Source organism: Eleginops maclovinus, chromosome 19, assembly GCF_036324505.1.
Source record: "Eleginops maclovinus isolate JMC-PN-2008 ecotype Puerto Natales chromosome 19, JC_Emac_rtc_rv5, whole genome shotgun sequence".
In the NCBI taxonomy this organism is placed as follows: domain Eukaryota; kingdom Metazoa; phylum Chordata; class Actinopteri; order Perciformes; family Eleginopidae; genus Eleginops; species Eleginops maclovinus.
The window spans coordinates 20,979,868-21,004,414 of NC_086367.1; the positions used below are offsets into that span (position 1 = coordinate 20,979,868).

At 40.3% G+C, this 24,547-nt stretch overlaps 3 protein-coding genes and 1 non-coding gene across 12 annotated transcripts in view; 3 read left to right on the top strand and 1 right to left on the bottom strand.

Moving 5' to 3' along the window:
• Positions 1-4,078: 4,078 nt before the first annotated feature.
• On the bottom strand, positions 4,079-18,824 carry bag5 (BCL2 associated athanogene 5). 4 transcript variants are annotated; one of them, XM_063908649.1, is made up of 4 exons: positions 18,578-18,824; positions 18,430-18,495; positions 11,314-12,210; positions 4,079-10,404 (listed from the first exon to the last, which is right to left on the bottom strand). In XM_063908649.1, the coding sequence occupies exons 3-4, from the start codon at positions 12,174-12,176 to the stop codon at positions 9,864-9,866; spliced, it is 1,404 nt and encodes a 467-aa protein (XP_063764719.1). In that variant the 5' UTR covers positions 12,177-12,210; positions 18,430-18,495; positions 18,578-18,824; the 3' UTR covers positions 4,079-9,863. The 4 variants fall into 4 exon arrangements, with proteins under 4 accessions (XP_063764719.1, XP_063764715.1, XP_063764717.1 ...); XM_063908645.1 differs by having other exon boundaries at positions 18,430-18,824; XM_063908647.1 differs by lacking the exons at positions 18,430-18,495; positions 18,578-18,824 and adding an exon at positions 16,329-18,402.
• LOC134881372 (cytochrome c oxidase assembly factor 8) lies at positions 17,466-21,511 on the top strand. Its single transcript, XM_063908650.1, has 5 exons — positions 17,466-17,764; positions 19,492-19,689; positions 20,113-20,176; positions 21,003-21,093; positions 21,366-21,511. The coding sequence occupies exons 1-5, from the start codon at positions 17,627-17,629 to the stop codon at positions 21,481-21,483; spliced, it is 609 nt and encodes a 202-aa protein (XP_063764720.1). The 5' UTR covers positions 17,466-17,626; the 3' UTR covers positions 21,484-21,511.
• LOC134882093 (small nucleolar RNA SNORA79) lies at positions 20,275-20,415 on the top strand. Its single transcript, XR_010168130.1, has one exon. It is a non-coding gene; the product is annotated as a small nucleolar RNA SNORA79 (small nucleolar RNA).
• A 726-nt stretch (positions 21,512-22,237) lies between the features above and the next one.
• The window catches only part of klc1a (kinesin light chain 1a), a 44,078-nt gene continuing 41,768 nt past the window's right edge, over positions 22,238-24,547 (top strand). For 4 of the 6 annotated variants that reach the window (XM_063909425.1, XM_063909427.1, XM_063909426.1 and 1 more), the window contains exon 1: positions 22,238-22,698. The gene's annotated coding sequence lies outside the window, so the exon portion shown is untranslated. The remainder of the gene's footprint in view (positions 22,699-24,547) is intronic. The other 2 variants (XR_010168085.1, XM_063909429.1) reach the window with 1 other exon arrangement.

Genomic DNA, 24,547 nt, shown 5'->3' on the forward strand with positions numbered 1-24,547 from the left:
CTCTGTTTTAACCCCCCAGCACTCTCTGCATCTATGACTATTTTTACACACGAAAAGCAGACATACACTCAGATTATTTATAGTGTTCATCTTCAGGCTCTGCACCACATTCCTGCGCTGCTCAGAGATTCATGCATCTTGTGATTCATCCATTTTTCCTCGGTCCATTCTTGATGTTATGTTCCTCGTGACATAACACTCAACACTCAGTAAACACACAGCTCTCTCTTTATCTCTGTGTGTTTATCCCCCTGTTTCCTCCTCTCTTTAGCCCAGCTGCCTGCTCTTTAAGAGGTTTTGTTTGGATGCATGACAGATGTAAGTCAAAGCAAATGGAATAAAAACGTCTTTTTTTTTAGGCCTAATACCAATAAAATACCAATAATAAACTAATATAATTAACACTAATTGGTAGACACTGTAAGCTAATGAAGGCTAAAAAAACATTTGGGTATTTGATATAATTTATGCCCAATACAAAGAATGTACAGGAGTTGATTTTTCGAAGAAGGCCTAGCTTAAGCTAACAAAAAAAGTGAACTTTAGCAAAGCTATAGCTAAAGCATAAATCTGAAGCATAAAGCTAAACCATAAAGCTCAGCTAATTTGTGGGTAATGTTGGCTCATGTTAGCTTGCACACTAAAGAATACATAGGATTTAATCTGTAGCAAATATTGAGGCTTGAAGCTAACCAATATAGCAAAAGATTACAAAGCTAATAGTTGGTTAGGGTTAGCTCAAGTTAGCCACCATCTTCTTTAGTGAGGTTGTGTTATGCCTAACACACTATACTATGTTCAGGGTTGCTACTTTAATCATTTACGCTCATAGATAATCAAGATACCAAAGTAGTGCCTGTTTATCAAGATTTTAATCCACAACTTCTCTATCAGGGAAACCGAAACATGCTAACAAAGGCAAAGCTACATGTATAGTTTAAAAACTAACTCTTGTCTCTTTTGAATCTGAAATTTCTCTCCTCAAGATGAAATATTTGTGCAGACATTTATGATACTGATTACTTTATTAATTCATTATTCACATATTGTGTTATTTCATACTTTTGTAAACAAGCATTTTTTCTGATTTAAGAGTCAGAATGTAACTTGGAATAAACAGTTAATTAATGTTAATATCTCTGCGGTTAGTTAAATATATGCATTGTGATCTTGGAAACTACAATTAACAGCCTACAAACTACATTTCCCTTGTGTCACTTGAATGATAGAGCACAGGTGTTTTCCGTTTGGTTTCATTATGTGATCAGGTCAAAGATTTATCCTGATGAGGATTTAGAAACATTAGCAGAGTAGGTAAGTAACCGTCTAGTAAGATAACGTAATTATGATTTCTAGCAAATGAAGCCTCCAATAACGTTATTGCTTTAAGAGGTTTTAATCTTTATGTTGCTGCAACGCAATAAAGTACTTCTATCTTCTATCTATCTTAACGCAATAAAGTACTTCTATCTTCTATCTATCTTAACGCAATAAAGTACTTCTATCTTCTATCTATCTTAACGCAATAAAGTACTTCTATCTATCTTCTATCTATCTAAACGCAATAAAGTACTTCTATCTATCTAACCAATACTTACATTCTGCAAGTACACAAATGACTCCTGTGTTGATTTCAACACTTAAAGTTGTTTGTATGGGCACAACAGTATTTATAAAATGTAAATTTAGCAGTGCAGTATCTTCGACATTCCCCCACTGCAGAGGCTTTATTAATGCCCTTCATGCTGCCTGTAGGTCATCACATCCTAAATGGTATTGACGGTGATGCAGTGAAACGTTCATAGCGTAGCGTCACTTGCATGTTACTGATTATATAACCAGCCTCGATCTGAGAGATAACACGCCACTGTCTGCTGTTATCAACACTGTGTGTGTGTGTGTGTGTGTGTGTGTGTGTGTGTGTGTGTGTGTGTGTGTGTGTGTGTGTGTGTGTGTGTGTGTGTGTGACACTACAGCCTCGCCCATAGCAGCTCACTCCTCACTTACGCCCCCTGCTGTTACCTGCAGATCTGAGCATGTGGCGCCCCCTGGTGGCTGCATGGGCAACAGCGCTGTAGTGCATTGTAATACACGATGCCCAAGTAATAATTACATGCAGAAATTGCTCATGCATAAGTCATAGAAAACGTGCCCTCTGCTTTTGGAGTAAATACAATTAAATAATCCCAATGCCATGCCTTTATTTTACTGGAATAGTCATGTTAGACCAAAACAAAATGTTTCCTCCAGTAATGAAAAAGTCATATGAATATATCTTCAATAGAAAATGACCATGATAATATGAAAGATATGTTTTAAAAATAGTCAAATGTAAGTTTTTTGCAGGGCACCAACATCTTTAAATTGAAAATGTGAAAACTTCACTGTAAAGAAAATTATTTGGATTCTTTCTTCTCTCCACAGGTATGTCAGTCACTTCACAACAGCACTAACAAGCTGGCAGAGATTCAGTAGGTCAGTTTTGGGGGCGTTTGAATAACATATCAGAATACTTTACTGATCCTGGGGAAAATGGGTTTTGTGGGACAGTGGATCATTTTAGAATTAAATGACGTTAAACGTAAATTAAACAAATACTTACACAAACATAAGAAGTAAAAGTCAGAATGTGAAATACGAATTAAAACAATTAAAAAATGGACAGTAAAAGTACAGAAAAATCTATAAAAAATGACATTACTGGGTTAGGAGCCAATACTGTCCGGATTCTCTTCAGTAAAGGATCCAAATCCTTCCTCCAGCACCATGCACATGTACGTCAGAGTGATGGAGGACGTGAGCTGCAGCTGAGAGAGACTCCATGCTGGTGAAAGGTCGTTTAATCCCACACATGGAGAGCCTCTCTGTGGAGGCGGCCGGTGGTCAGAGACCGGAAAATGTGACCGCAGACTCGTCCCAGTGGTGTTTTTCTCCCTGGTGTTATCATCACTGGGAAAACCCCACAACCCCCATGTGGTGGAGGAATATTTCAGATCCTCCACTGGAGTATAAGTACTGTTCAGTCACAGTCACACTTTACTGCTGTAGATGTTTAAGGGATGAGCTAATTTGTTGTAGTTCAATTTACAGCAATGCATCATGTTCTATAGGAAGCTCAAATGCTTTTTCCCCCTTTTCAAGCAACCAGACGCCAAAACAGATAAATTAGATCATATGTTTATCTTCTATTGCTGCCTTGATCAATCAATGAATGTGTTTCTTTTGATGTGCATCTAACCAAATCCTTTAAGACATGAAGTCCCACAATAACTCAAAACAAATTGACAAATAGACCAACAACTCCTGTAGCCTGTGTGGTGAAATCACCTTTTTTGTCAATGGAGGCCTTTGTCTGGGGCATTGACGTAACTGCAGATGGATATAACTTCAGACCTGTAAGTAAGGGGAAGTAGTGAACATTTTCATAAACTTAAACAGATATGCATTTTTTAAATTGTTCAAATACATTTTGCAGCTTCCTCTGCCTACAGAATTATTCATATCTTCACTTCTGTGCCTGTACTTGTGTCTATTTCTTTCCAAATTGGGGCGTGCAGACCTCTACTCTTGGTTACACACTCACCATGAATAAGTACATCAAACAATCCCACTTAAGAAGATCCAGTGTCCCTTTAACATGCTGCACTTTTCCTGTTATGATCTTGATTAAAACATCTTATATTCATCAATTGGAAGCTTTTTTTTTTCAGTAGTCTTACAAATAACAGTCTGCTAATCTCTCTAAATCTTGATAAGCCCATACTTAAAGTGCATAACTTACATTCATAGCACATTTGGAGTAGATGCATCTTGGTTCCACGGACTAAAATCACTGCGTCACAGATAAAATAAAGTGCCCTTTAGCGAGAGACACTAAACCCCCTCCTCTTTTTTTCTCCGAATGAGAGCATCAGCTAAAAGTTTAATGCCCAACCTACAGCAGAGAGTGGCTTTATGTTGCATGAAATGTCTTTTATCATGCTGTATGCTTCTCCTAAAGTAACCATGAGTCTGCATTCTAAAAAGTTTGTGATCTACAGAAACCGCCGGGGAAAGAAACACATTAACATAACACGGATCAAGACACGTTGTCTTTATTTTGCAGTGGGAATACAAATTCCAAACACAACCATCCAGGGAGCATTCACACAAATAACTTTTCGACAGTCTCAGTGTGCTTTTTGTACAAGCGCATATCTCGAGGGGGAGAAACAGCAAAAGCCTGTCACAATCAATGCAGCTAAAAGGCGACTTAAGAGAACAGATGTTGGAAAAATAAATGAAATATAATACCCTTTTGTTTTCATCACAGAACACATTCCTGTCATTTTGCAGAAAGAAAGGCAGAGCAGTAAGAACAGACAGAGACTAAGGAACATGGAAAAGTGCTTAAATGAAATAAATGTTTTCTTAAGCTTAATAAGGAACATTTTCTACTTCCTGGTGGATTTCTACCATCATAAATCCTCATTTTACCATCACATCTTTTCATATATTACCAAATCTTAGCAATCAACGTTCGTCATGTGCTGTACGATCGAGCGGTATGTTGCACCAGTAAGTGTAAAGTCTGATCTTAGAAGAGAAATAGCAAAACATTGTTAGTAAAACCAGGTTTTAACAACTAAGTTAAATACAAAATTACAATTCAATGGGATTGATTGACATTTTTTGGGGAAATATGCTCTGTTTTATTTGATTTGCTGAAAGCTATATGACATCTATCCCCATCTATGAGATATGGACCTACTTTTAGCAACTTAGCTTAGCACAAAGACTGGAGACGAGTGGAAACAGTTAGCGTATCGTTAAGAACAAACGATGCATGTATGAGAAAACCTGACAGAACTTAGAGGTTTTAGATGAGAATGCATAAATGTTGCAGCAGTAATAGTATTTGTTGCATAATTATACAGCATCGGTGGAAGAAGTATTCAAATCCTTTACTCGAGTACAAGTAGTAATATCACAGTGTAGAAATACTACAGTTAAAGGTCTTGCATTTTAAATTTCAATTAATGTACAGAAGTATTAGCAAATGCACTGCCAAGCCTCAGCACAATTTAAATCAATGTATACACTTGATGTGTAATTGGCTACTTTATATGCAAATGAGCCTCAGGGCCAAAACAGTGTAATTACAAACATCAGCACTGACACACAAACAGTTACAGTGGAAGTATTAGTGTCATCAAAGAGCTGGCAGCACATTTATAAAGTGGTGTCAAACTCATTTATGATGGGATGCAGTGACAGGATGCAATGACATTTGTGTTAAAAAAAAATAGGTTATTTCTGGAAAAATACATGAAAAAAAGGAATGAAAAAATAAAGATATTTTCAACGGATGAACAAACGAACATGTTTTGTGAATCAGGGTTGTATGGCAGCTGCATATGATGCACAATTCATGCTATCAGTGGTCCTCAGTGGGGACTAATATTATAATATTGGATCATTATTATTAACGCATTGATATGTAAACTGTACTTTAATGTTGCTTAGTCAAGGTGGAGTTCATTTGAACAATTTTGAGTGTATTTTTGGCAGTTTAATCTGTTTAAATGGATCATATTGTATAAACGTACACATTTTGGGTGCAACATCTTGATTAGATAATTAGCTATAGGTTTTTTGATATGTAGTGGAGAGAAAGTACAATATTTACCTCTGAAATGTAGTGTAGTAGAAGTATAAAGTAGCATAAAAACTTCAAAAAAGGATCTGAAATGTGTACTACAAGATCATTTTCATAGCATTTAGTGTTGAATTTGGACTCAAACCTACAATCAACTGGTGCAACTTGCTGCTGATCTTTGAAATGCAACTTAACAACAAGCTCAAGAGTGTTCTTCACTCTCAACACACATCATAAATGCCATTTCTGTCAAAATGCTTTTCAGATACGTACAACCCTCCAGCTTCTCCTTCATCCCCATAATCCTCCATATTGTCACAAGGTTTCTGAAACAGCTTTGGTACTAACGAATCCAGAAGACAAATCATTCCTCGATGACTACATTCAATCTGGGATCAGGAAAATGAAATATTTAAACCCACTTTATTCTCTGTGCGTAAATGCATCGGCCTGTAAAGTCACCTCTAAAAAACCCCGGGGATGAAGCTCTGAAACTCTCCGACTAATGGACTCCAAGTTAAGACAGTCTGCATGACCCCGAGCTGCTCTTAGTGGCCCATCGTAGTGTGTGTGTGTGTGTGTGTGTATGACTTAGCAGACGGTCAATACCCTGTAACTTCATTTGTAGGATGTTTCTATATGTAACAATAATCCCCAGAGTTGTATTGACCTCTTTGAGTAATAATTAACGTATTTCTTCCTTTCATTTTTCTTTAAAAACAAACGGTAGTGAAACACTGTGTATTTAATATAAGTTGTTATAGGACTATCTTTTTCAAGAAGGAGAATCTGCTAATATTTTACATTTTTCATCGTTTTCATCGCCAAACAATCCCAAGAAAATCCCAAAACCATCAATGGCTCTGTTTTATTAATAGTCTGAAATATCTTATAGACTTTGATTTGTACAAACACCTCAACGACTTTGTTTACCATCACAAAAGGAGCCGTTTTGGCGAATAAAACAGACTGAAGTGTTTACATGACCTATGAAAATGAGTAACACTGCACAATTGATAGTCCTTTCTGCACAAATACATCCTAATACTGTCAAATCCAATTCTTAATACTTTAGGAGTGAAATTGTTTTGTAAAACTACAGTTTTATAGGCAGCATAGAATAAACGGAGTCTTTTTGATATTTGGGATTTTCTTTGACGCTTTCTTGCTTCTTTTTCTCACAAAACTCTTGCAAAACCTTTATAAAATGGTGCTTTACCTCATTTTCCTTTTTACACTTGTACTTCTCAACCACAGAATATAAATTGGTTGCCAGAACGCCCACTCATCACCAACACGGAGTAAAAAAAAGAAAGAAAAAGAGGCATCGAGACACGATGACTAGACAAAAACAAAAGCTCTAGTTCCTTATACAGTGTAAAACTTCTGATAAATCATTCAAATTAATGCTTGAAAACGACGCAATTTACAGAAATGCAATAACTAAATGTACATTATTTATATTTATAATACTGCATACAAAAAAGAGCATGTGAACTTAAGGTGTGTCCGGGTTGGTTTGGTCTGAGAAAGCATCTGTTGCAGCCGTGGCAGCAGCTGACCATGTTTAATGAGCTTTGTTCAATTTAATTTCCTCCAGTATGAGTCAACTCTTTACCCAGGAGGCCGAGCGGCAGGCTTGGTGCCAGAATATGCTTTAAAATGCAGCTTAATGCACGTAAAACGGGTCTGTGGGACTTCACTGGGACATGTTTTAGTGGGGGTTTCTTTATAAAAAGCGGTGGTACACAGATTGTGTTTCTAGGCAGCTGGGATTTCATTAATCACATTTTCGAAGTTATTGCAGGGGACTCCAGGATATTTTACATTCACACTGCGAGCAGCCAGCAATCATTCCTCTACTGGGGTTCATATTTGTATCATAATTCATTAACAAGCTGGGAAACTAAATTGTAATCCTGATTAGAGCCAATAATAATAATTCTTCAGACGTTTTACTGAAGGAGAACTAGTGTAGGAAGACTACTTAAAGTGAAAGTCCTGCTCTCAAAATGCATTCAAGCACAAAAGTATTGGCAGAACAATTTCATGCAGAATGGCCCAATTTAGATGAATATAAATGATATTAATGGATTATAATTACTGACGCATAACTGTGATCATCACTTTGATGCTGAATTTAATTTTCACCGATAACACATTCATTATTGTGCGTCCTTGTCCTTGTTTTGTGAAAGTCATCATTTTAGTGATAATTTTTTATTTTAAGTCATTATTTTGAGATATTACCTAATTATTGTGCGTCCTTGTCCTTGTTTTGTGATACTAAGTCATCATTTAAGTGATCATTTTTTATTTTAAGTCATTATTTTGATACCATGTCCTTATCTTGGGATACTAACATCTTCATTTGAGATATGAAGACATTAATCTGAGATATTAATTGAGTATTTGGAGATACTTAGTCATTATTTTAAGATATCATCTTATAAAGACCTTTTCAGAATAGCATGTTTCAAAAACAACAACAACAACAACATTTCCAGAGGTCAGCAGGAAGGAAATGATGTCGGCTAATTATTTAGTTTCGTCGTTTTGTATTCAGACTCATTTTGCCAAATTGCTTTCCGAGCCACAGATCTGCCCGTGGCTGCTCGCAGTGTGAGAACCAGCCATGACTCACCGGCTGCAGAAGAGGCGTTGTCATCCTGTGTTACAAAATAATTACTGACCAGAACGACTTCACCTTTTAGTCGTTTACCAGCAGGGGACAAATACTGATTCAGAAGAGCCTCAATTTCTGACAAGTAGTGCAAATTTCTCGTGGCGATAACGGCCAAGGTGCCACAAACACATTCGCCGCTTCAGCGTTAAATATCAAAATGAGAAGCTTTTTTAAAATTCATTTCAAGGCTGCTTTTTTAATACACAAACCTACTGGTACACAGGGAAGGGTGAAAATAAAGGCACAAAGAATTTTTGGACTTTCTCTTCCCCTCCCACCGTCTCGAGCAGCAGCTTCGAGAAGTTTCTAGAAGGATGTGTCGACTGCGATCACCATCAACGCTCTCGTCCCGACTGCTGGCTGCGTGAGCTTCAGCCTTGATGTGTCAATCCAGAGGAGATCATCGCCTCACCCACCCTTCCTCCCTCCCTCTCCCTGGGGGACGTCTCACAGTCACTCAGTAGAAAGGAGTGGTGGGTAGAAACAAAAAGCAGCAGCAGCAGCAAAAAAAATGTGCCTCTTCTATCTCTGAATTTCAAAAAAACCTGATCCATTTATAGCCGCACACAAAGTCACAACAAACGTTTTGAGACAGACGACACGAGCAGCGAGGGGAAGGTACTTTTTAAACATCCTCACACACACACACAAGATGACAGATTTCTTCCTGCTAACTTTATCTGAATCTCAGCTTGTCGTTTGACCGCTTGCCAACGACAGCTGTGGTGATAAACACGGAGAGGGGAAACAAACAGGGACACACAGGAGTGGGGAGTGACCGTAATGCAAACGATTTCCAACTGTTTAAACACAGATTACCCAGCCTCGATAACAGTGTGGAAACATCTCTGCTCCACCTCTTGTTCATGCTGCTTCTAAAAAATGCCCCACATAAATCTCAGTTTCTTTGCACTTTAGGTTTTCTCTCGTCGTCTGCTTTGCCAAGTAGACCAAACTGGATTTCAAAACAAAACATTAACTAAATATGCTCCTGAACTGTTACTATTTTCTATACTTTTGATGCCCAAAATTGGCGTCCAACCAACAGGAATCACTCTGGACCGAGCCACAATTAGGTCACTGTATTTAACACATGCTCCATTAGCAACTTAAATTAAAACCGGACCAGACAGGGAAGCTACTGCGAAGCAATCTATCACACTTTATCAATATCAAGTGCAGTCTGGAGGACACAAGCACAGGAACAGGCATTATTCAAGAGCTTTGGCAGCAGGCTTTAACACACACACTCACCAAGTACGACAGACAGTAACACTCACTCACACACACCCTCACACGTACGGGAAGTTTTTAAAAAGAAAATCTCCAGAGAGCACTGAAGTGTGTGTTTCATAAAATGTGTTCTTCTCGGATCGGCCACGACTACCACAAAGAGATGACATAAAAGCGCTGCTGCAGTGCATTCTGGGAGTTGGAGTCCATATTTACAGCCCGTGGAATGATACGTTTTTCTTTTTTTATTTACACACAGATCGTTTCCTTCCTGCAGCGAAGTCCCACCCGGTGTTTCCGCCTTCATCAATACTCCCACTCGTCCGTCTTCATGTCCAGGTAGTTGAGAATGTTTTGGGCGAACTTCACCGCCTGCTTTCGCGCCATCTTGGTGGTCTCGTCGCCCTGCGGGTCCACGGCGTCCAGAGCCAGCAGCTGTTTGGTCAGCAGCTCCTCCAGCATCATGTAGCTCTTGTCGACCCGCTTGCCATCGAAGCCCAGCGCCTGGGCCTGGAGGTCCGAGAGGCTGCCGAGGACCAGCCACACGGACCGGTGCGACGGATGCTCGGCTGGGCCCGGCTGGCGGCGCGCTAGAGCCTCGCGGAGGTCCAGGAAGGTGATGATGGCCTGGACCTCCACCACGGCGCGGCGGCGGGCCTCCCGGATGCACGGGTTCTTTGCCGTGTCCACCTGGTCCAGGTGAGTGAGGAGGCTCTGCAGCTCCGCTTTGGGCCTGAAGCTCAGATCTCCCATCATGCAGTGCCGCAGGACGCCCTCTCGCAGGTGGGAGACGTGAGCGCGCACCGCCTCGATCTCACGGATGGAGTTGTTCTGCCCCAGGTCGTATCTGAGGAAACAAACTCTGAATCACTGCTCTGGAAACTGCTGGACTTCAGTTACTTCCTGAAGTATCTGATTTAATACTGTTTGAACACCCAGGTATTTTCAGGGGGTACTAAAGTAACATATCATATATTTATGGCTATTATAGAACGTTTGTATTTTAAATAGCTACGTGCTAAGGGTGCTTTTCAGTACAATCTGCAGCCAAAACCATAACTTCATTCATTTATTTATTGTTAAACTGTTTATACATTATCAAACATCCTTATTTAAACAACATTTTTCACTATAATGGAGTCCAAAAACTATGCAGTGCAAAGAAAAACATGTGAATGGAGTGGTACTTGAATCGGTGCTGCAGTCTGTGTTTCTGCATCATAAAGCAGTCGGTAGGCGTTTTATTGCCATCAGCGCTTCTCTGGTGTTGTGAGTCTAATTTACTCCTCTCAGTGCAGCATAATTCAAATCAAAATTCAACAAAAATCCTCAGTCCCTCTTTCCAGGCAGGATGTGCAGAAACGTCAGCTCATGTTCACACCGCGGTGTAAACTTTCTGCTGGGAGAGGAGAGCTTCATCTTGGACCTAGGAGCTGCAGTCAAATACTCAAATAAATGAAGTGCTATACCTAAGTAACTCTTGACTGATGTGATGGAGGATGTTATAGACATTTATTATACATTGCTGCAGAAAGAAACTGGGAAGCTGCCTCTCCATTTCTTTAGTAAGGGTCTCAAAAGAGTTACAAAGAAAGCATTGAAGCTCCTTTTGTCAGCATTTTGGAGACACTGCCGGGTCATTTCCCTGTTAGGAACCTTCCTAAGCATTGAAGGATATTCAAACTCATCCAGAGATATGGAGTTGTGTATTTTCTGTAAATTAAATAACTTAATGTAGCCCTTGAGTGAAGCCTACCTGCGCGTGTCCTCTCCCTCCCCTTCCAGGTCCAGATGTTTCAGCAGCCCGTTTATCTCCTCCACCACCTGCTTCCTGTAGTTTCTGATCGCCGCGTTCCCTGAAACATCCAGAGCATCCAGCTCCACCTGCATCTCCGTCAGGATGCGGGACAGGTGGGCACAGCTGTCCCTGCCGCTCAGCCCCATCAGCAGAGCCACCAGCTGACCGCGCGCCACGCACACCTTCACCATCACCTGGTTGATGCGGTGCACGGACTCGTTGGTCTCGCCGGACAGCGGCAGGGAGAGGGTCTGCTGCTGGGTACGGCCCTCCACCACGTCCTGCACCGCGCACAGGCGTGTCAGTGCCCGGTACCGCGCCTTTCGGAGCGGCACCCTCCCCTCCGTCTTCACCTGGGTGAGCCTCAGGATTATCTCCTGCAGGGCGTCCACCAGCTCGTCGTTTATTTCAGCCACGCCTCCCGACCGCTGAGGTGCCACCACGCGGTCGTCCACCAGCTGCCGCGCCTCGTTGCTCAGGTCTTCTATGGCGATGCGGGACGGATGCGTGGCGTTCTCCTCCAGGTATCGCAGGAGGCCTTCCACTTCCTGGGCGGCTCTTTTCCGAGCCCCCTGCAGCTCCGGTTTGCCCTCCGTGTCGACCTTGTCCACCTCCAGCAGCAGGCGCGTCAGCTCGCGCTCCACACGCTTGTAGTCGCGGTCGTGCTGCAGGCCGCTGAAGGTGCAGACCTGCGGCCCCAGGGATTGCACCTCCTTCTGGACCTCGTACAGCCGCATCATGGCCGGGTGCTGCTGGTGGTAGGACTGATGCTGCTGCTCCATGGGGTGCTGCTGCTGATGCTGCTGGCCGCCATGGTCCATCCTCTTTCCCCCATCAAAGGGCTTCCCAAACAGGCTGCAGGAGAGGGAGAGTCAGAACAATGAGAAACAATTCAGAGCAGAGTCTCAGCAGACATGACATTGTTGTCTTCTGGCCAGACTGGGCGGATTACTTCAAAACTTCCTTTCAGATATTCACAGCCAACACTGGAACAACGAGACCTCCAACTACTGTCTGGATCAGCGCCACCGCAGCTGGCATGAAGACACACCTCAGCCAAACATTCAAATATCCACCAACTATATATTAATGTATTTATTAATCATCGTGAAAAACTGCCACATGTGTAAAGGCAAGTTTAATTTATAAAGCACACTTCAACAAGTACATGTTAAGTGCTTTACAAGAGACATAAAGAACATTATGACAGTGCTAATGAAATATTCAATGATCATTGTGTTCACAACAACAACGGTAAATGGACTTGACTTTATCCAATCTTTTCGACCCCTCAAAGCGCTTTACATGCTACATGTCATTCTCCCCATTCATACAGAGCAGTACACTTTTTGCTCTAGGTAACTACCTCGCCATCAAGAATGGTAAATGTCCATCGGGAGCAAATCAAGGTTAGGTATCTTGCCCAAGGATACATCGACATGTTGACTGCTAGAGCTGGGATCGATTGCACAACCTTCTGGTTGAAAGACAACCGCACTACCTCGCAGCCACACATGGCTTGTTATGTTGCACCAGAGACCACCGCCCACTCTGGCACCAAAAGAAAAATATATATATCATAGGACGGAGAATAAGCCACGGATAAAGTGTTGTATCTCAACTCTGCAGGCACCCTAACACACGCCTGGAGGCTGAGAGTCATTAAACATGAGAATAATCCATTTTCTGTGAGAGAAATCCCGATACTACTACTGAGCTGTCACTTTCCTACTTGCTGCCGGCCTCGTGACAAGTTAAACAGCCTTTTCTATCTGAACATGTCCCTCCACTAAACCTGCAACGTTCAATTTGTTGCAGCTTCAGATCCTCGAACTGTAACGGATAGAGATACTGACTAGTACTGACTGATTTTTTTAAAGCTAGTTTTAATATTTTGGGGGCATTTCTGATACCAATATATCAGCAAATAATCATCTTCCTTCATATATTGTGATGTGAGGAATTGCAGTTAAAACATATACTTGTAAGTGCTCTCTGAAGGATGGAGTAAAGGTAATGGCTCCTCAAAATGACCCCTAAAACTAAGCTGATACTCATGCATCTGCCAAAGGCTAATATTCAAATAGATATCTGCCAAGAACAAATGTAGTCTAGTAACTACCACAGAGCTGCAAAATCTAAAAAAGTTAGAGAAACAGCTAAAAGATATTTCACCCTGGAGCAGTAATGAGTGCTCACTGTGATCAGACTGTAAGTACAAAGATTTTAGGAACTTTCTGTTAATAAATAGATATTATGTGATATATTTTTTACTGGTAACTTAATTAAACAGACCTATTTAACTATTCAGCTCAATATAATCTTCTTAAACATGCATGTACAGGGTTTATTTGCCCCGTTAAGAGCCAATAAATCAAATTAGTACTTCACAATAAGAAGCACATTACTTTAAAACTAAGAAGACCCCAAAATAAAAAGTGCTATTAACATTCTGTAACACAAACGTGTCCTCTACATGACTGAGAAGTAAAAAATGTTGACTTGAATGACCTCTTTCATTGCATGTCTTACTTAACTCGCATGACATACCAGCGTCAGATTAGACAAATGCCAACATAATGTATTCATATATGAAATTCTTACCTCTTACAAATCATGCAGGAAAATTAACGAGGTTAACCTACATTTCGTGTCGACAAAAGGAACACCCACATGACAACCATTTATATTCCTTTCCATCGGGCTGGTTGGCTGACATGATGGTGAAATACATTTAATCCACGGGAACAGAAACCAGCCTGTCCATCAGGCTTTAAACACTGAGGAGGAAATGCACTGAATAACACCCAAAATATCAGAAACGGATTAGTTTCCACACAGCAAAAAAAAATACTCCCAATTCAACAGAATTTATGAAAAGTCCATCAACACTTTTCAGTCTGATTATTAACAGTTACCAGTTTAGGCTGTTGAATTATCTTCTGATAAAAATACCAAATGTTGCTGAACTCAGATTTTTCAAAAAGGGAAGAAGTTTTAAAATACATTTAAAAAAAATCTCCTTCAATATCTGGGAACATTTAATAAAAAATAAGTGAGTTAGAATGACTTTTTCCATCGAGGTAAAGACTGTTCTTCCTTCATTTTTCTTACTAACTACAGGTTATTCTGTGGTTCACTGGTTTTACTGGTTTAGTTCATCTAGTCTTTTATTCCTTTGTCTGTCAGCTTTTGTGCATCATGTATTTTTATCTCTCTGTAGTTGTCTTGAATTGTAGTTATTTTGCGTCTTATCTGTGTTGTTTCTGCAACCCAGTGAAGATGTGTCTCATTTCTCTGTTAGATTTTCTGCTTTAAATCCCTTTTTTCTAATTTCAGTCAGCTCCAGAAACGTCTGAGACACCTGAGGCACTCTACTTGAAATAATAATACAGTTCTACTGTATCCTCAGTATGCTGTGCAGCTTGATTTGGTGGGCAGGATAGATTTTAACATACTTTTCGTAGTAGCAAAAACTACAACCACACATTCTTACTCTAAACCGTGACTTTAAAAACATCGATGTGAATAACAGTCAGCTCTCAAAGAGGTCCTGACCTCGACCCCTCGTGCCCCGGGGCCTGAGCAGGATCAGTAATCCATCCATGATCCCATTGCTAACCTCAAGTCTACTTAGATAAAGAACCAGCTCCAGCATGACAATACATTCAGCTAAAGGCTTTAAAAACAGGCAAAGAAAAAGGTCAAAGTGAAGGAAATGATTCCCAAAATTCCAGAATTGCCTACATCAAAGTGAACTTTCCATATAGGATTACGATAACATTTAGTCGTTTTTTCTCATCAGAACATGGCTCAGGGGAAGGCAGTCATTATCAGTCTGAAAGCATGATGTGCATGGTACACACAAAGCCCACACAATATGATGGTTTGTTATTCACAGCATCAACAACACTTAGTGGAATAGACAGCATTGTGTTATCAGAATTCCCTAAAGTACTTTTATGTAACAGGGTGATGGGCTGGTTCACAAATCGGAGTATTTATTAGGATAATCTCAGCGAAATCCACTGCACGCCTGGCAAACACCTCATGCCTCCATTTGATCCAGAGAGACAAGCAAATAAAAAGGGAGGCTGATCAAATAATAGGTTTGCTAGTAGGAATCCCCCCCCCAAACTCCCCACCCCCACCCCACCCCATGAGTCACACACAATATGTATTGAGCTGGAGGTGAAATGCAATGAATCGAGACCACTACCCAACATGCTTTTTGCCATACAAGCTTCCAAAAAAACACCCTCCTGCTCGGCTGCATGCACCGGTCCTGCAACGCTTTGCGCATTATGTCGCCATAGGATATCCCAATATTTGGCTGCGAAGGTATATGCAAAATGTGTGAGGCGGATAACACACACACACACACACACACACACACACACACACACACACACACACACACACACACACACACACACACACACACACACACACACACACACACACACCTCGAAGCATCTCCTGTTACACACACATGCACACACGTCTATTTCTCACCTTTTCAAAACGCCAAACATATTCGCACACATTTCTACGAATGTCTGTTTCCATCAGCCACAGAAGGGCGGGGTGTGGAGCAAAGTGGCCCCCAGATTTACCCCCCGAAATGCGGGAGAGAGTGTCCGTGATGCTCCGGTCAGCTTCAGCACCTAAAGACTGACTGCGGTCGGGCTGGTGTGTGTCGCCCCTCCCACAGACTACCAGAGGATATTCCTCCGCCGACTATCGCTTTAAAACAACTTCATATACACATATATATCCTGTGTGTCCATAGAAAGGATTTAAAAACCTGTTTAGAGTCTAATAAACCCTGTTGTTTTCACTGTGTGAATCCCATTGTCCTCGCTAACGTTGATCACCTGACTCAGCCCCACCTTTGCCGAATAACTCCAGTTTTATACGGTGGGGTTAAAACATTAAACACCACTTTGTCACTTTAATGGTTTGACTCTTACCTGCATAGCCAGCGTACAGCCATCTGAAACGTTATAGGAAAGTGCGCACCTCCCCGGAATAAAAGCTAAACATTAGCCTACCTAGCTACCTTCTAGTAGTTACTTTCCGGCTCACCAACTATCGCGGCGTTTCTCTATGGTTCATATAGGGGGAAATACAACAGTTTAACAGGCGTTTAATTCACTTGTCAAATCAAAAATTGAAATCAGTCTGTAGGTTAAGGGTAATACATTTACAATGACATGGAATAAATTACACTTAAGTCTTACTTTGCCGATATTATATTAAACGTTTTTTTAACGTAGTGTAAGTTTTAGTTGTCCAACATTGGGTTCGCTCCATTTTGAATGAATGGTCGTGCCGTTTGACACGCAGCAGCAAGGGCGGGGAAACTAAATGAAGTGCCTTTTTTAAAAATATGTTTTGTTGTTTAACTCCACTAGACTTCCATGTGATATACTGTCCTTTTTTAAAATCTATTACATGTATAGTTAGATGCATATGCTTTCCCTCCGTTAGTGCTACTTTTATACATGTATTTGGTTTTTATTTTACTGTAATATCAATATATATTTTTAGACATTTGAATGTGTTAAACACGGAGGGGGACTGCATTTCATTGTTCAATCCTGTGTTGTAAATTTACAATTAAGCTGAGCCTTGAACCTTGATATGACTCCTAAAATCACATATTTACAGACACACATTATGATCAGTTCACACAAATGCAATTTATTTAGGGTAATGTTTTTTTCTTAAGAGCCATTAAACCTAGTAGCCTATTTTACTCTATTTCCAGCCCTCCATCTGAATTCTGGGATTCCACTGAAGTATAATGAAATCCTTATTTAGGTTATTATAAAGAACAACAAGTAAATATATCCTAACAGTACACTCATTATAATACATGTTAAGATACCGCATCAATAATAATAATCGTATATTATAATATGTAATAATGCGATGACTAAAGAGCAATTTGCCTGAATAGTGATTACTTTATCTTTAAACTTTAAACACAGGTCTTCATTTTTTGCATATTTGAAAAGTACTTCAACCACTATTGATCAGAACAGCCCTGCAGAAACCCCGCCCGTAGCTGCGCCGGTGAAAGTTTGAAGCCCCTCTTTCTTTAATGTGCAAGTCATGTGACCGAACGGAGGGTTGTTCTCACAGAAGGACATCGACATGAACTCCCCTAACAAAACACTCTAGGTTTATATAAATATCCGGGCTCTCTGCAATGTAAGGGGGGAAAATCCTTCTTGAAACAGCTGATTAGGTCTGTTAGTTAAAAATGGCGTCCAAAACAACAGCAGCAGCAGCATGGAGGATTTTCAGTCCTTTTACCCTCCACTCTCCATGCAGTATATCAGCACTGAATATACGGCACTACAGCTCCGACCTGGCAACCAAACAGGACAAAACTCCCAAGGTTTGTACAGTAAATGATACCTATTTGTTAAATATACAATCTTTAAGTGCTACCAGGAGGAATATCTGACTTACATGAAGTGTTATGTCCGCCACGGCTAGTTGTGTAGCAGTTGTGTGCCATGGTGCTGTTGCTGGTGTGGTTGCCATGTTTGCATTCATGCAGAAGTATGGTTTCGTAATAGAGATATCAGAATCGGAATAAGAATCTGAAGTACTTTATTTATCCCAAACTGGGATTTTTTTTGTTGTGGTTTAATAATACTCCATTACAAGTAAGAGTTAAATGCATTGAAATGATGCAGTTGTGGTAGGAGTTTCAGATATGTCCTAAAGTCAAATTTGTTTTGCCACAGTGTAGAAGTATAAAGATATAGGCCTACTAACAGTAAAGTTGCTAAACGCAGTATGGAACATTGTGTGTTTAAATGACATTTACAAAGTAACTAAGTACGTCAATGAATGTAGTGAAGTAGAGGTATAACGTAGCATTCAATCAATATATTAAGGTGTATTAAAAGTACCTAAAATCTCACTACTTGAGCAAATGTACTTAATATCCCAAAACTGCACTACTACAGGACAGTATCAACATATTGAGCCTTTGAAAACTTGAGCATTATTGCAGATTTGTATCCAACTTTTAATAATTGCCTTTATACGTACATATATGTTTTCAGTCTCTTGAGAGCCTCAGGGGTATCTGCGTTGCTGCTCGTCTCAGCCTGCAGTCTGGGTTGAAATGATAAGCAGGTCTGTGTTGGTCTGCGGTTTAAATAAAACATGTGACCACTTGTCTCTCTGCATACTCAACTTCTGTTGACTCAGTCAGTTTATTCCATTCCATTATTCTTCTTCTTCTTCGGTGGGTTTTTTATGGCAGCTGGCATCCAAATTGTTGCATTGCTGCCACCTTCAGAATAATTTAAGTCATCCCTTCATATTCTTTTAATTAGTCCAGTGTCTGATAAATACTTTAAAAAACAACACCTTCCCCTCCCACTTGATCCCAAATTTGAAACAGAATCACTACAAATCAATACCTTTTGCCATTCCATTATTATTAACTGCAGGAATATATACACCTGAAGGACAGTCCATAGTTAATTGCAGGGGAGAGAAACGTTTCCTCCCTTCACATTTCCTCAAACTGGCTCCTGAAAACACCCCTCTGGTTTTAGCAGAATGGTACAGTCCAATCATCCAGTCCATCAACATAGGCAGGCTTAATTCAGACAATCAGTCAGTGTTCCAGGAGGAGGTAAGCTGGAGGACACTGACAGGATAGCAGTTAGTGCTTCAAATGTAACTACTAACTTAATTTGTCAGGATTGTGTGTGCTTAATCTAGTAAAATAAAGTTATGTTCTTTAGGTTGTAAAACAGACTATAGAAGTGATTTGCTTTTTGGTGGTGTGAGCACATGATTATTGAAAACACCTGAACAAGTAGGCAATTAACTCACTCGTGGCAAATGCTAAAAGTATGATGAATAAATCCAGCATGTTTAGAAGGAAGGAAAAACATGGTTATTGTGAATGACAACAAGAACAAATTAACATTCAGGTAACAAGACCGCCAGAACTTGAATAAATTGTAAAGGTATATCTTCTTCTTTTTTAAGCAACAGAACCAGACTAAATATATCAGAGCAACTGAATGTGGAGGTAAAAGGTGACTACTTCAACTTCCAATTATTTATTAAAAACTTATTTTTTTGATTTTGTAGACCTCTCCCTTCAGACCAGCAGTCAGCTCCACTCACGACTGGATCGGTCCTCCGAACCCTCTCTCTAACCTCCGTCCGATCGTTTACCACATCCCTGAGAAGGAGTCGGAGCTGCAGAAACGTCTGAGACACCTGCGGCAGGAAACGGAGGACTGGAACCATGAATTCTGGACCAAACAGAACTTCTGCTTCACCAAGGTGGGACATGTTTTTATAAAACATCTTAAAAATCAGGACCCAGAGGTGAAGCATTTAATGTTTTGGAAACGTCAGGTTATTGGGAATATATACAACAAGATAACGTCCTTTACAGACCAGATTAGTTGAAAGCACCTAAACTACAACATTTTTGGCACCCTGGGATGCCTCTTTTGTAAAGGTGAAGCGATGTCAATATATGTAGCTGTGCAATTTAAGAATAATACATTCATCGACTAAAGCTGATGCATATTGGTGTCCTCTACATGTGGTGCTTGTGTGTACAGCATGTAATGTCTGAGTTTCACCAGCAGAGGGCAGCATGACACAGCTAAACTGTGCTGTCAAAATACTTTTTATCTAAAAGGAACAAGGCCATTTTAACTTCTAGGTGAGTGTTAATAGCTGTTACGCTTTTTGCAGGAAAAAGAACAATTTATCATTTCACAACTGAAGGCAAAAGGCTTGACTCTGCGTGATGAGACCGGTAAGGATGCAGCTTTTCTACATGTAAATCTGAGTGTAAAAACTTCCTGCATGCTTTTGCATAGAAATAAACCTCAGTCGGACAGACTTTGGTTGAGGTGACGTCGGTTCCTTCTCCTGTGAGCAGTATTTCAGGAGGATTTTACGATGTCGCAGAGAAATACGGGTCTTTTTCACCCAGGAAGCTTCAGGCTTCAGCCAACAATCATAGGCTTCCTGGTTTTGCAAGATCCAACAAACTGACTGTTATGAAACTGATTCTGAAGTCAGAAATATTTGTCTTATCTCCTTCCACATCTCTTTCTCTTCAGTCTCTCCTCCTTACTCCTCGCGTCTTTCACTTTTTCTGTACTTGCTCCCTTTTGACGTGTATTCGCCATTCGTCTTTACTTCCTTGCTTCTGTCTTCTTTCCATTCTCAACATCTTCCTTCCCATGTGTCTTTTCCTTGCTCGCTTAATCTAATTTTCCTTTCCTTGCCCCCTTCCTATTCATTTCCTTCCCTCTGTCTCTTGCTTTCTTTTCCATCTGTTGCCTGTCTCCTCTCCCCTATCCTATTTCCCCCCTCTTTGCCTTCCTTCAGCCATCCTTCTTTCCATAATTCTGTGTCCTCTTCATCTCCTTCCATCTGCCCTTACATGCTTCCTCCCTTACTCCCTCCATTCCTTTCCCCACCTTGTAATACTTCGCCCACCTCCCCTCTATATTTCTTGGCGATTAAAACTACATTGCATAATGAGTATTTATAGTACATCTGGGGATTTATTTCCATTGAATGCATCTTAAAAAGACTCTCTTTGTTACTTGTGTCCCTCCTTCCCCCCTCAGGTCGGCGGCGCTCCTTAGACAGTGAAGAGATGGCCGTGTTTTACAAAGGCTTCCTGGACACAAACAGAATACGACATGCAAATTATAACAAGTGAGTTGTTTTGCAGCTAGGTATTTCCCATGGTGCCGCTGGGTGGGCGGGTACAGCCTCCTGCAGACGAGCTGTGGGCTTTAAAGACGTATATAGATAGTTATATTCTGTATCCTGAGGGTATAGCACAACAAACATTGCTGGCTTTGAAGCGTGATCTGTGGATTAGCATTGCAAAGTGGCTGCCTTGTTTACAGTTTGTTGAATTCTCCCTTTTTTTTAATAAAAACTGAATTCACATTGAACACTTTCCCCCTCCTTGTTGTTTGCAGTGAATGGTACCGACGTAACTTCACCATCACAATGCTCATGGCCCGCGTAGCTCTGAAGAACATGTGGAGGACTGTTGCTAAAAGACACAACAAGAATAACGGCACCTCTACCTCCTGATACACAAATAAAATATTGACCCACCCTCCCATCTTTGTTTTTACTGAATTTTTGTGTTAAACTGCCATCATATTTAGTTCAAATTTGAAGAGATATTCTTTTATTGGTTCCACAACGGGGAAAAAGTGCACAGAAAGGAACTGGAAAGTGTAACAAGAGAAACTGTAATGAGTAAAAGGTAAAATGTCCAAAAAGACAAACATAATTTGAGTGAAATTTAAGACATGGTTTTTATCAGTGAAACCACTAGAACAATTCTTTACTGGTAGTTGCATCCAATGTGATGTGTTTTGTCCCTAAATTTAACAAAAAGGTAACAATTCACACTGTTGGTGTAAAAAATGTGCACATGAAATAAACTGTTTAGCTTGCATGAATGAGAAAACTACCCCTCAATTACAATAGATTTGGGCCTTAGTTAAAAGTAGAACTACCATACTGTTAAGTAAAAGTCCTGCATTCAAAATATTAAGTACACATTATGCAAATTGGCTATATGTTCTAATTATAGTAATTGAGAACAAATCAGCACAACATGGAACTAGTAAAGTAAAAGTCCCTCAAAATTGTACTCTAGTACAATACTTGCGTAAATGTACTTTTACTCTGAGTATTTTTTCACTTATGTACCACTTCCTCTAAATATTGCATTTAATAAATCTGGCAGCTGAGTTTGCACTACAGCTTCCCCTTTAATCCGGGCAGCAGGGATGACATCATTAGTAACCGAGGAGAGTGAGGGGGGGGGGGGCGCCGGGTAACGCCATTTTCACGCACCGCGCAGTCAGTCAGTCATCCAGCCAGAGGACCAGCGAGCTGTCAGCTTCACCGGAGACTCGTCCACTTTTAATTCAACCCCATGAAGCCGCCATCGAGTTAGTTTTACGGAATGCCATGGAACCAAAGGACAACATGGGTTTCTGTGTTTATGGCTCCGACTAAAGCCAGTGTTTTGACAGTTAGCCGGTTAGCTATGTAGCTAGCTGGTCATCATTAACGGCGGTTGATGCAGTGAAACCCAGCGGCGGAACATATCCCACTCGTAGACACTTTGGATATTGTGTTTTAAAAGTTACCTACTCTATTTATCGGCTAGAGTTGTGTCTTTAAAGCAACACCACTTTCATTTAAAGAGACGTGATTCGGACGTCCAAAAAGGCGAGATAAACGGACGTTACATTGAAGCTACTTTGAAAACGGATGTCCCAGAGAACGGTAAGAATGGCTCCGTGTATTTCTTGGAAGGCTCATTAGCTAATTAACCACTTTCACTGAAATGTTCCATTCGTTTTAAGGTGTCATCTTGTGAAACAACAAGAATATTAATTATTATATATTTTAATAGGTTTAAGAGATGGTTTTCCATTTGATTTGTGGTCCGTGTTTACGTTATAATTGCAAGAATTAGACGCCTTAAGCACATTAACTGTCAGTGAGTGCTAAACCAGAGTTAGCCCTGCAGTGCCTGTGTGACAGGGAGGTATTTTGTCTAACTGGTTCTTCAGGTTAATCCATTTGCTTATGAATGAACTGGGGACAAAAGCAGCAGGAACAACAGGGACATTGACTGAAAACATGCCAGCGAAGGATGCACTTGTTGGGCCACTGCAGCAACCCAAATAGTCTTGATGTTTGTCATGTGATAGTTATGTTGGATGTCCCTTTCATTGATATTCATTGCGGGGTTGATGGCAGTGAAAGCTGCCTGTGTTGAGAAGAAGACAGGGACAGTGGATCTCATTGTGGGACTCACAGCTGGGAAATACTGAAAGGTGTTTTATTAATATCTCAGATTTAAGTCACAAAGTCTGACACTGCATGACTGACAACTGTGCAATATGGTCTATTATTGGGCTACATAGCCCTTGCAATTATTCATGAGTGCAACACTCTGCATTAACTATTCAATTGTGCAATATTCTACATTAATTATTAAACTGCAGTACTTTTGCACGGTGCATCTGGGTTTAAGGGTAACATTACTTTTTAATATGTATACACTACTGAGTATTATTTTAAATATGTTGTAGTACAGTGTGCACATGTTTACTCTTACTTCCATGATGTATACACATGTTTCGTTTATTTAACTGTAACTGAAATGGAGCAACTGTCACTAAATCCATTTTCCCCCCAGGATTTAAAAAGTATTCTGATTTTGATGACAGAAATCTGAGGAATACACAAAAGGTTTTCTTTCTGAGTTTTGTTTACCCTGCCCTGCAGTCATTAATGTCTAATCCATCCATACACAACAGAGTTACTCTTGACAACCTGCAGCACGGCTAACACCCCTCTGCTCCCCTGAGACAGCTTGTTGTTTGGCTGGATCCCAGTTGGTTTTGTGTGTGTTGCTGGTTGGAAATGATAATTATGTGTTGTCGCTGCAGATTTTCTTGTAATTCTGCAGGGTCGGCTTGAGTAGCATAGAGTTCTTCTGCAGGTGCAGCACTTAAAGAAGCGTACAACTATAAGGCAATTGCTGCTCACACACTGTAGTACTTTTATATTTTACTGGTGTACTTTTACACTTTGCACTTCTGGACTTATTACTTGAATTCAAGTCCAACCAGTACTGATTTTGAATACAAGAAGAATGTTATTGTTTGACAAAAACACAGCATGTTGACACATCATTTTTAGAATGACTTCTTCAATTTGATAAGTGGACCTGATCACAAGTACCAGGCTTCTTTTGGCATTTCTGTACTGTTAATTCTTTTAAGTTATTGGCCCATACAGATATATAAATTTGCAGTAAACGAATGTCAGGCGATCTATACTAGTCTGGTTGATTCATGGCTTCGGCTTGAATTAGATTTAACATAAAGGCACAAGGGTTTAAACCTATAGCATGAAGACATTATTTGCAAAAAATAAATGCTTTGCCTCTTCAAGCTTGTGTCGTTACTTACTTAAAATACACGTAGTTGCCAGTCTATTACGAACAACTATGACCTCTAAAAAAACAATCCTGCAGTAAATGCTCTCTTTTTTAAAGGTTATGATTACACTTTGCAGTCACTTTGAAGGCTGCAGTTTGTGCTTTTGTCACAATTAATCC